Here is a 13031-nt window from a genome sequence, read left to right as displayed (position 1 = left end):
ATCTATAGGATTGCTGCTCCAAGTTTCGCTTGTAGACTAGTACACGGGCCTCAAGATCCCATCTCAAGTCACGTCGGCCTCTTGTGCGGGATCCGGAGGCAAGGAATTTACAACGAGAGCCTCCCTTGGCACCCAAGCGTCCTCCTGCTCCAAGCAGCACCCACGGAGAGACCTCTCTTGGTGGGTTAGGTCCATATACCCGTCATGGCTAACAACCCCCTTGGATAGGGCCAGTCAGGCAGTCAGAGGTAACTGAACCTACCTCTCCCTCCAGGCTTTTAACCTGAAGCATTAAGTGTTTTGCCTTGAATTAGTTCCTTGAGCAAAGAAGTTCAAACAATGTACCTAAGTGTACAATCACGATCATTTTGGAGGCCGTTTGTATGACCAACTGCTAAGGTGTGATTCCTTTTTTTCGGATGCTCCCAGCAGATCCTGGATCATTCGCGACTTGGTGAGATCCCAATAATCTCAAACAAGATCATGCAAGCAAATGTTCTTGGTAAGTTAACTTACTCTTCCCCTTGGGTTTTACCTTATGGTATCTTAACCCTAACTCAAAGCATTAACTGGTCAACCAAGGCAATGGACAAGCCTTATTTGCAACCCAACCAAAGGTCTTTATTCTTCCAATTCTTTACTCATCTCCCTTTAACCAGGTTCAGTTAACACACTTGGCAATGCAAGACTTTTCATCTAGGCCTTCAGGATACAGTCTAGATGCATGCGTCCCTTCCATCTCTCTTAGTGCGGTACTATGCAGAATTTTCCAATCAAACTTACCCATCATGCACATGGCGCACTTAATATATTAGTACATCCTAAACGACCTTTAACTCTCTTCATACCTGGCAACGAATACTTATTCCTAATGCACTGGATCTCATGTGACTTACGTATATGAAAGTCTAGGTTTCTATCCATCGGTGCAATTGCATCCTATGAGCGGAAACTAACATTTCATATGTTTATTTTAATCACAATTGCGAAGCATGAATTCTAGATGACTATTCATGCACTAAACTGGTTTAAAAGCTATTAGTTTATGTGAAATAATGTGAAAACCTTATCATTCTATGTGTGTAAAAGCTATCATTCTATGCATATAAACTTATACAAACTCCATGCTCTACCATTTCATGCATGCAACCTATCACTTGAAGTAAACAAAAATCTTAAGGCTCGTTCTTGTTCCATGCATGTAACTACCCCTTTATTTCTTCTTCTTGAAATAATACAGAATATGCTTAACCAAAATTAATTATAAAGCCTAGGATATCAAAAGGACTTGGGTTTGATTCGTGATCGTGGGAAAAGGGTGTGTCCAATCATTAGATAGGTCAAGTTGGTCCAATTTGAGTATGTTCAATTTCCAAAATCGAACAGGGTCCCCTAAGATAATTTACAATTCGAGTTCTGACACCAAACCCTAGGTAAGTCAGTGAATGGGCCTAGATACCCTTAGCTAGCATATAAGGCTAGATTGGTTTATAAGGATTTTAAGTAGGAGCAAAGTGTTGACTTCGATAAAGTCTTCTCTCTTGCATATAAAATGATCACCCTACACTTTGTATTGGTTGTGGTTGTTCATTAGGTCTGGACATGTATCAGATGGATGTAAAGACGACTTTCTTACATGGGGACTTGCATGATGAGATTTATATGTAGTAGCCTAAGGGCTTTGAGGAAAAAGGTAATGAATACCTAGTATGCAAGTTGAAAAATAGACTTTATGGCCTTGAGTAGGCACCTACGAAATGGTACCACAAGTTTGATGCTTTCCTGTATTCATATGGATCCATATGGATTATGGATATACTTGTTGTGATATGGATCCATGTTTGTACAGGAAGAAGGCCTATGATGGTAGCATTATGATTTTGGTACTCTATGTGGACAATATGTTGATTGCTAGGAGCACTCATGATGAGCTGAATGCATTGAAAAGTCACTTCAAGAAGAGCTTTGAGATAAATGATATAGAATATGCCTCACATATTTTTGGGATGTACATCACATGCAATCACTCTAAGGGGATCTTGTACTTATTAGAAGGAGTACATCCAGAAGATCCTTGAGTTGTTTCATATGCATGACATTAAGCCTATTGGCTATCATTTACCTTCTCATGTGAAGGTTAGTCAAGTCGATTGTTCACCGTCTAATGAGTAGAAGGCTGAGATGGCCAAGATCCCTTGTGTACTTGCAATGGGTAGTTTGATGTATACCATAATAACCACTAGTCCTGACATAGCATTTGTAGTGGGAGTTTAGCACACTATATGGCTATATTTGAAAAGTGACATTGGGATGTTGTGAAGGGTATCATGAGATACCTTAAAGGCATTGCAGATATATGGCTACACTTGACAAAGTTGTAAACGCCCCGAACAACGTAGTATGCTTAACAATTATGATATTCGCTTGTTTTCGAGATTTAATATAAAAGAGAATGAACACTTAAAGCTGAAAATGAAAATTACTCACAAAATTACAGCCATGAAAATGTAAAAGTAATGGAGACAAGATTGAGGGTTGAAGATGGGCAAACCCTCCCCCCCCCCCCCCCGAAGGAATGCATTTCTGCTCAACCCAAGTCCCTTAGGGAAGAGCTCAGTTACAATCAACCTGAGAGTGAGAAGAAGTAATTCTCACTCTCACAAGATCATGCAAAGATGTACAAACACACATGCATTATCTATTATGCAATGATAAGAACTGATTTCTTTACAGTATGAGAGAAGAAAAAGGGAAATTCAGCATTTCTCCATCGTTGATCAGCAGTACATGGATAGGGCTTGCTTCTTGTAGCTAAAATGGAAGAAAAAGCTCGAGAAGGAGGTGTTGTGATGAATTTACAAGCTTGCTGTCCTGTAAACAGCAGTGATAGAAGAGGGAATATGGAGGAATTTGATAATGAAGAAGTGGGGGATGATGATGGGGATGGATGGGGCCAGTTTCTGGCTATCTGTGGGTGCTGTACATGAGTTTACAACAAAGAAAAATGATGATGAATGAAGAAAAACGAGCTCTTATTTATAGAAGAGGGGAGAGCTAGTACAAAAGGGGAAAGTGAAATAGCACAAGACAAGTGTCCAGCCACATGTCATGAGATGTGACAAGTGGTGGGACACTTGGAAACTTGTGTGACAAGTGTCTTGACACTTGTCTCTTCTCTATGGCCTTCCTTTTTGGGTTGAATACTGTCAAGAATAGAAACAACCAGATTTAGTAAGCACAGTCAGAGTACATAACTTACTATTTTTAGGATGACATCCCTATTTTTTAGGACTAGCATTTTTAGGCTAATTCGAGGCTCCTAAATTTTAGGGACCTCCTAAAATTTAGGGATCTCCTAAAATTTAGGGACCCCCCCAATATGGGTGTCATATGAAAGCTTTTTCCGTGTACATCGCAAAAATGGTATCCGAATCTTCATGTGACTTTCCTATGCAAAGAAATGTGCATTTCAAGCTTTCAACCCACACATGCACATTATACAAGCATTTCATGATCATGCCATCTTGTTGATTGTAACTATTTGTTCTAGTGGATCTAGTCCACACTTCAAGGCATCAATCCTTTCTGTGTGCGAGTCTAACCCTGATATGCGTGAGTTCTAGTCACAGGTGCCCAATCGGGTCATATAGGTGGAAGTGTGAACTATCTTTTCTCTAACCCACCGCATGGGTCCACCATAACCTGTGACCACTCATCAATGGCCAGCTCCAATGCACTTTTCTTTATATCTAATTAGTGCAAAGGAAATAAATTTAATAAATCATTATATAGACAAATTAATGAAAAAGGATACAAATTCTGTTTCTATAGAGTTGTGACAAAAGTGGCATTGGGATATTATGAAGGGTATCATGAGGTATCTTAAAGGCAATGCAGATACGTGCATGTGTTATGGTGGCCAAGATATAAGAGTCATATGATACACTGACTTTGATTATGTAGGACATGTAGATAGTAGAAAGTCCACCTCTAGCTATGTTTTCACACTTGCTAGAGGTGCTATTTCTTAGATATCTAGGGTGCAGAAATGGATAGGCCTATTTACTATAGAGACAAAGTATATTGCACCCATTGAGGCTTGCAGGAGGCTCTCTGGTTAGGTCGTTTGGTGGTAGACGTTGGTATTATTGATGTGGTCCCTACACTATATTTGGATTCTATGAGTACTATTTGGTTGGCTGGGTCGAGAATTTGGTCTTCTGTGTGAAGACAAAGCACATTGAGATGCATTATCACTTTATTTGAGAGGTCATTGAGGACAAGTCCATTAAGCTTATTAAAATCTAAATTGACTAAAATCCTACAGATCTACTCACTAAAAGTCTCTTAGCAGAATACTTTGCCTTCCTTAGAGAGATGATAGGCATTGGATGGGATGACGTCTTTCCTAATCTTGTTGTACTATATGTATGTTTGTACTTTGTTACTTTTTTATTATTCTCTTCTCACTAGAGGCACATTCACCTTAAATTGGGAGGTTATTGCAGGTAAAGGCACTTATGCCTATGCCATACGTGTATTCACTATGCTTCACTATCTTTTTCTTTAAGTGACTAATGGATAAGACAAGACTGGTCACATCGTGATTGTTGAAGCTCCCATATCTTGTGTCTCTCTCTTTCGCTCTCTTGCTCCATTTGCTATAGCTCACACCTCCATTGCTTTGGCTTGCTCATGCTCCCACTTAGGCTTCTCCCTTCATCTTAAGACAACTAACAAGCAAACAAATTTGTTAGGCAAAAGTAGGTTTTGATCTCGTGCCATCTATGAGAAGGGAAACATACTTTTTCACTTGTCTTATAATTATTAGTTGAAGCTAGGAGTGAAATATCATATTAATTAGTTATTCAAAAGTTTATGAATATAGGATGGACAGACATGGAAAATTTATAGTTTGTCCATCCACCCTACAGTGAATCCACCCTAAGGGCCAAGACAACGAATGTCAATTAACCTACATGAGTTGCCACAATTATTGTTGAATTACATGCACATGTCATGGTTGTATAGATTATAACCATGCAAAAAGGAGAACTTCACATAGCATGTGAAGTACCTTTAAAAATGAAGGTGCTTCATTTTGCTTCATTGACTTAGGCCAGTTACACTTTATGCCCTCCATGGATTATGTTATGATAACAAATGTAGGTGAGACTCTCTCTTATGATGAGGTCATACACACAGATAATAGTCACTCATGTGACAGGGCTATGTAGTTAGAGTTTGACTCTTTACAAACTAACCATACATGGGATTTGGTTCCTTTGCCTAGTGGCAAGAAGGCATTGCTATGCAAGTGTGTATACAAGTTGAAAATTATCCTTGGATGTCCCAAGCCCATTTATAATACTAGATTGGTAGCTAAGGGTTTCAAGTAGAAACATGGTGTTGACTTCGATGAAGTCTTTTCTCCTGTGGTTAAAACGACGACCCTACGCTTGGTACTATCATTGTTTACTTAGTCCACCTTGACATTTCAACACACAAAAAGAAGGGACGTTGTGCTAAAGTGGCACCTTATGATTCACTCTGCAAAATACATGTGGGCAGGGGAGATCGTTTGCCCAAGGGGCAAACCCCTACCCAAGTGGGATAAAGACAAACACATCTATTTAAAAAGATATATTGGGCTTGACAAATCTGAACCTTTGGCCAATTAGCCATAACCCAAATCTCTAACCATTAAGACACGTGCACTTTTTTGACATTTCTCCCTGCCATGTGTGTAAACAATATGATGGATAACTTTTAGGCCAGCCTTGGGCTTGGGCCCGGTGTGTACCTGGCCTTAGATGATGTGGAAGTTGGAATGGATATCCGATCCTTTCTCTTACCATCACATGCTGATTTCTCTCTCCTTTGTGTAGCTCATCACCCTCTGGGTCCACTATTAACTCTACCTGTGTGTGGCCGCTGTTTCACAAGTTCATTCATGTGATCAATGCACGTTTTGAAGTTGCGTGTGCCTCGACTCTAAATATACTTTTCCTTGGCGTGATAGCGTCGTGTGGACAAATTCGTGTTGCATGACGATGGGTCATCAGTCCACGTCGGACTGGGACGCTTATGAGGGGACACGTGTCAGGGATGATTGCCTGACGACGACGGGTCTAAAAAAGATTCTGCCTGGGGCTGCCACGTAGCCGTCTTCTTCTTCCCTCTGCGTCTCTTTTCCTCTTCGCAGTTTTGGGTGTGTATGGTACTATGGTAGACTGAATCGCCTTTAGTCTCCATCGCTATTGCTGCTTCTATGCAGTGAAACCCTAATTTCAGTCTGTTTTTCTCTTTAATTTTTGAAATTTGCTATTTTATTCTGGTCTTGAGCTTCCCCCCCCCCCTCCCGACCTATTTTGGGGCCTCTTTCCGATCAGGCCCTTCTACAAGGTGTTGAACTGCGATCTGCTCTCTCTCCAAGGATCGCTGAGGCAGAACAAGTCCGACACAATGAAGGGGATATTCAAATCCAAGCCCCGGACTCCTGCAGAGCTCGTTCGATCCACCAGGGAACTGCTTCTGTATGTGGACGCTTCTACAGCTGGAGCTCGCGATAGTAAACGGGAAGAGAAAGTATGTGTGCTATCAAAAGCCGGACATGCACAATCTGTTTCGTGTTTTCCGCATCGATGAGCCTTCGTTATCTGCATGGGTTGCCTTTTCATAGTAGCTAGCTGCTTGTGTTATTGATTTGCGTTTTGCATATTACAGTAGGGCAATTATAACAAGGTCCTTTTTGACTTGTTCTGAATGATCGAGTGTTTGATTAGCTTTTCTCTGGTTGCTCTTTGCTTTTCTGGTGAGGATAAACCGTACTTGCCTTTGGCATGTAACAGCAGGGCAATTGTATTAAGGTCGTTTTTGACTTGTTGTTAGTATCCAGTGATTAGTTTGATAGCAGGGCAATCGTATTAAGGTACTTTTTGACTTGTTCTTAGTATCCAGTGTTGATTAGTTTGTCTCTGCTCCTCCCTTTTCTTCTGGTAAGGTTGTGGTTTGGGGATAATCTGATATCGTTGAACCCTATATTAGATGGCTGATTTGGGAAAGAGCATTAGAGACATGAAGGTGATTCTTTATGGGAATTCTGAGAGTGAACCTGTCCCAGAGGCTTGTGCACAACTTACCCAAGAGTTCTTTCGTGAGAACATTATGAGATACCTTGTTGTATGTCTTCCAAAACTTGACCTGGAGGTACGTCTCTAGTCAATTCTGTTGTGCACCTAGTGCTCTCAAATGCAATGATTTCTTCTTCTACAAAGATAGCTCTTCTTTCCGCAGGCAAGAAAAGATGCAACTCAAGTTGTTGCGAATCTACAGCGTCAGCCAGTTCATTCACGCCTAATTGCGAGTGATTACCTGGAGCAGAATAAGGATTTACTGGACATCCTTGTCGAAGGGTATGTAACACGCCTTTTATTGCCCTTCCAGAAAGTGGCAGAACTAAAAGTTATGTTGTCAGTAGAATCACCAAAGGGCATACTAGCTGCATAACTGACATTATATATGGTATTACTATGGCAGTTATGAGAATACAGACATGGCTCTTCACTATGGCACGATGCTTCGGGAATGCATAAGACATCAAAGTGCAGCAAAGTGAGTTTCTGCATCTTTGTAATTGATAGAGTTGGGCATTATGCAAAGAAAAGCCTTTAAAAAAAGAATAATAATAAATAAAGGGATGATGCACTTATGTTGATGTTTATTTAAGAAACAAATGGCAGGTACGACATAAAGTGGACATGACTGTCCCTCTTTTTCTCCTTTCAGGGCTCACAACAAAGAGATGACCTAGGCCAACAACTTTTGGCTTTTATACCAGACTTTCTTGTGGCTTTCTAGATACCATGGGGAGTGACTAATGTGTGTGAGAAATCTGTATGGCTGCATAGGATAAGCTTGTCTATTTCCTAGTTCCAATTTGGTGGCCTCTTTATATTAGTGGAGGGCCAGCAATACCACTTTTTTGTAGGAAGAGCGCTTTCTTGCGGGCTGACGTTGAGTATGGAGTAGAGGTAATTTGCCTTCAATTTGGGTCTTTAGTCCTTTGGAGGATTGTTAGGTGTTGGGCAAGTTGTGAAAACCCTTGGCTGTCTTTATGACTTGGCAGAGCCTCTGCATGTACCTTGTTTTTGGGGTTTTGTGGACAAAGGGGGTTAATTGTCCCTTTGCTATGGGCTGGAGGTCTCTAGAGTATCCACTATAGCTTTTTTGCAGCTATCAACTATCAACTATATGTGATGCTAGGTTTGGAGCCGGTTCTTCTTTTACACTACTTGGGTGAGAGTGGGTTATGTCACGGGGTGATGAATTTTTAATTTAATGCTCTTGGGATAGTTAAGTTGTGCACGTGTTGTGCAATGCGAGACTTAGATGAATGTGTGTCATGGTGGCAAAATGACCTTAGACATTGTAGCAAAGTAGAAAATGGCTTACTATGAGAAAAGTAATATTACATAGATTGAAAACCATTGAAAATTAGAGGTAAAATGGATTATGTTCTTACATTGGCAGAGAAACGCTAGGTTGGATGGATGTGCTAGCTTTGGCATCAAGTAGAGAACTTGCATGAGAATACACTTCAAGATCATTTGACAACTCACAACAGTGTTTTCAAAGCATGACATATAAACATAACAAAGCAAAAATTTAACTAGTTGATACCATCCTGCCAAATCATAAGGCTAGAAGATGTCTTACCCATGCCAATCATCCATCACCATGAGGTTAAGATGATTAGTGGAGTATCTCCCTCATTGAAACTTGGTGGGCTGATGATTGCTTCACTAGCTCCAAATTAGATGAGATCTTTCCACCTGCTCATGCCCAAACACAACTTACGATTCTAGGCCTACCATGTGCCCATAGAAATCCCATGCCTTTCAATTTGTCACCACATGCACGGCCCCCCTCTTAAAAAGAAAACAAGATGTATGACTCTTCATCCCAATGTGTATCACTTATTGTAAAGACTAAAATCATATATTATTGTTCCCCTAATAGTGATCAAGGAATCTCAACATCTCCTCTCTCTTTAGGGGCAATTCCATGCTTTTGACCAAGTGGGGAACAATAGTAGAACTTGTTGTGGATAGTTGTCAATGGGTGCTTGGTGATAGATCTTGGTCAAAAAGACATTGAATAGCTTCTTGGGAATGACTTTTGGTGTCATGGGGTTTAGGAAATTTAATGATCTAATGTCTTGAACTAAGTTTTGTGGAAAGTTTCAGCACTTTCAAGTTTAAAAAGGCTAGGAATTTTACTGTGAGGTTGGGCACTAGCAAAAGTTTGGGTAGGGCCATGCATTTTTATATTTATTGAATTGCTATTGGCTGGGAATTCAGTCTAGAGGCGGAGTTTTGCATGGGCAGATTTGCCACTTGGCATGCAGCCACGTTTACAGCCATGCAAGGTTGGAGTGAGCGATTTTGGGCAGTTCTAGGACCGGAGAGATCACTTTTGGGGCATTTGTCAGCAGCTGATGCACAATCTGGAGCATTGGATAGCAGCAAAATCCTAAAGGATAGTAAGTGACCTGAACTAATGCTGAATTTGGAGCATTTAGGTTAGGCAACAGCAGCTAAGGCAGTAATTAATGCAGGTGACCTGATTTGGGGCAGCAGTTAATGTTGTTGACAACATTTAATGCACATTTGGACGCAGATGACCTGGTTTTGGGTGCTTTTTAGGCAAGAAAAATCAGAGAATTCTCTTTTCTATTGCTTGTCTTTCAGCTATACCTGATGATGTGCAATCTTGTGAAGAAAATTGATGATCCAAGCCTTGCTTTTGGACCTGAAGTGCTGCTGTTGGGATTTTGCTGATCCCAAGCTTGTAACCAGTACAGTTTGGGTTTGGCATGGTTGCAGTAGGATGTGTGCATGCACCCCTCACTATTCATGAAGGTGGTTGATGCAAATTCAGTCAGTGGACAGCAAATTGGGTGACATTTGGTGGTCTACGATGGGGCTGATTTGCATGCAAATGTAGAAGACTCAATTTGGGCTTCTCGGGGACTCATTCAAGGGGCAAACTAAGTTTCATGGCTGCTGCTTGCAGAGAATAGCATGTTATTTTAAAATTGTGAGAGATTTGAGCCTAGTTTTGTTGGAAATAGAGAGGCTTACACTTGAAGAAACTTGGACGGATTTCAAGTTCTTAGCCTACTTTGCTAGGGAAGAATTTTAGTTGAAAGAACTTGGATGGATTTCAAGTTCTTATCCTAGTCTTCTCAATTTCAAAGCTTTGGCCTTTCCCAATTGTAAGCAATTTCTAAACTTTATGTGTAAACAAATATTGCAAGGGGCGCTAATGCTTTTGGGGACAATCGGTGTTGGCTTCTCTCTTTCCTTGAGGGTAGTTTAGCTCAAAGTGATAAAGTGACAAACTTTCTATTTATTATTTATTTCATGCATTAATTGCTTGTAATCATTGTAAATTAGGGTTCTACCACCCTTCTCAGTCAAGGAAGGTTGGTTTCATGGTTCCATTTTTGAGATACATCAAGTCAAGACTGGAGGCACCTAATTGCAAGTCACAATTCGAAGAAATTTGCTGAACTTGTTCATAGCTATCACAAAATTTAACAAGCATGTCTTCTAGTAGTGAAGAATCATGCTACGATTATGCATTACTCTATGGAGAGTTGGAAGACAATGAAAATAATGCAATGTCTAATCATGGAATGGGTGTTCAGTATGGGCAGCATTTTGAGAATGCTAAATGCATGTCCTGACAAACTGCTCAACAACATGCCTCAAAGTTGGGTAAGAAAAGAAGTGTTCCATTGCCTTAAATGTGGCATCAATACCTCTATGCCTTGCATAAAGAACAGCATGACTTTGAGTTGTCACCTTGTCACTTAAGTGCTTTGTAATATACAATCGCCCACGCATCATCAGAAAGCCCTCTCCAAGCATTAAGTGCTCATGTCTTTGGCCATTGCAAAGCTGGTCATACACATTCCCAAAGTTGGAATCAACAATATGCTAATTTCTCATGGCATCCTACTCAGTGTGGTAAACCATACTGACAATTGATGATTGAGGCTTACGTGATAATGTATTAGCCACTATATTCTTTTTCCCATCAATTTGTACAATTTGAAAATGAAACATAGAGAGAGAGAGTTTGCCCATCTCACATGCTTCTTTGATAACTTCATCTGTGTTAGAAAGTATCTCAATGTTTGATGAGTGTTTGCATTGTGAGATCGGCCCCTAGACAGTGCATGAATTACAACCAAGAGATCTTTCTCATAGACTTGCAATTCGTCTTTGCACCATGGAGAACACGACTTTCATAAGCAACTACACGGCCATCCTGCATTTAAATAGCCTCATTGCTGTTTCACACACATCACATTGTACAACAAATGACTTCTTGAGATCAGGCAATACAAGCACAGGATCCAAAATCATTTCATCTTTCATCGTATTAAATGTTGAAGTTTCCACTGCCGTCCATCTAAAAGGCACATTTTTCTTCTGCAAAGCATGCAATGAAAAAGTAATTTCAGTAAAGTTCAATACATATTTTTTCTAGTATGGAAAAAATTCCACGAAGCTACAAATCTCATTAGCATACCTGAGATGTGGCCATGAATAAGTTGCCTAAACTTTTGCAAGATGCATTTGCCTAAACTTTTGCAAGATGCATATGAATGTTATGAGCTAATACAATGTGCCCCAAAAAGTGGATCTCGTACAAGAATAATTCGCTTTTCTCATCATTTGTTAATAACTGATGCTTACGCAACTCATTGAATACTATTGCCAAGTGCTTTCGATACTCAGCCTCATTCTTCGAAAAGACAATCATGTCATCAAAGAAAGTACCCACAAATGCCCTATATTGTCGAAAAATGTGATCCATCATTCTATTGAATGTGGTAGGAGCATTATTAAGCCCAAATAGCATAATAAGAAACTCATATAAACCAAAGGATGTTTGGAAAGCATTTTTAGATGCATCTTTAGGTCTAATCCAAATCTGATGGTATCCACTTTTCCAATCTATACGGCTGAAAATGGCTGCTCCCTGCAATCTATCCAAGATGTAATCGATCCTAGGGATTGGAAATTTATTTTTAATCATGATTTTATTTAACGCACAGTAGTCATTGCACATGCACCATGACCCATCCTTTTTTTACACTAGAAGCACTGGTGAACTAAATGGAGATGAGCTGGGCTGAATAAGCCCTTTCTCTTAACAACTTATTTACCTAACTCATAATCTCGTCTTGCTGGGCTGCACTAACTCTATAAGGTGGCTTGTTAGGAGGGCTATTGTCAGGAATCAAGTCTATGTTATGATTCTTGGGCCTTTCAGGTGGTAGCTGCCCCGGAAGTGATTGAGAAAAGCAGTCAGTATACATTTTCAGAAACGACATGTGATCTTTACCTAGGTGAGTCACATTCCCAACATTTTCATTATCACTTTTATCTTAAGTGAAAACCAAGTAAGACGAAAGATGGTTTTTCATTACTTTGGAAATGACAGAAGTAGATAGAAGAGGGAGAGGAGAAATTCTCCTTTCAAATTTACATCCAAAGTATGAACTTTGCCTTTACGATAAAGGGTCACAATTTTATCATGAGTATCAATAATTGCCTGCACATCACGACACCAAGATCCTAAGCAAGACATCACATCCTTTCAAAGTGTAATAAAGAACTCTTCGCTATCCACATAACTTTAAATCTGTAAAGGAAGCTTTCCAATGATAGGAGTGGGCAGCTTTGCATGCCCCTTGCATGCCATACCAATCTTACCCATGGGCCCTATCTCAAGGTTCCATGCTCTCGTTATGTCCACTTCAAATGTTCTTGTCAACTGGTTTGAAGCAAACATTTGATTGAACTTAATCTAGGTGGTAGGTGCTCTTCTGTGAATAAGAAGTGTAGACCACCACTGCAATGTATTTCCCTTAAAAAATGTGGCTGCCTTACGAATTTTAGATGCCTCTGTGAAGTTGCCTCGTGAATAGGTTGTATCAAATTGTTGTATGA

At 40.1% G+C, this 13031-nt stretch overlaps 1 protein-coding gene across 1 annotated transcript in view; it reads left to right on the top strand.

The window, feature by feature from the left end:
- The first annotated feature begins 6187 nt into the window (after positions 1-6187).
- Positions 6188-13031, top strand: part of LOC148038300 (putative MO25-like protein At5g47540) — a 56064-nt gene continuing 49220 nt past the window's right edge. The window contains exons 1-4 of the mRNA XM_087670394.1: positions 6188-6588; positions 7048-7209; positions 7297-7415; positions 7540-7614. Of these exons, the coding sequence (XP_087526520.1) occupies positions 6466-6588; positions 7048-7209; positions 7297-7415; positions 7540-7614 (479 nt within the window). The 5' untranslated portion in view covers positions 6188-6465. The remainder of the gene's footprint in view (positions 6589-7047; positions 7210-7296; positions 7416-7539; positions 7615-13031) is intronic.

This window comes from Lygodium microphyllum, chromosome 3 (assembly GCF_053477565.2).
Source record: "Lygodium microphyllum isolate KBCC chromosome 3, Lygodium_microphyllum_v1.1.10, whole genome shotgun sequence".
Taxonomy (NCBI): Eukaryota; Viridiplantae; Streptophyta; class Polypodiopsida; order Schizaeales; family Lygodiaceae; genus Lygodium; species Lygodium microphyllum.
The sequence above is the reverse complement of the archived record's forward strand: the minus strand, read 5'-3'. Positions and strand labels throughout refer to the sequence as shown.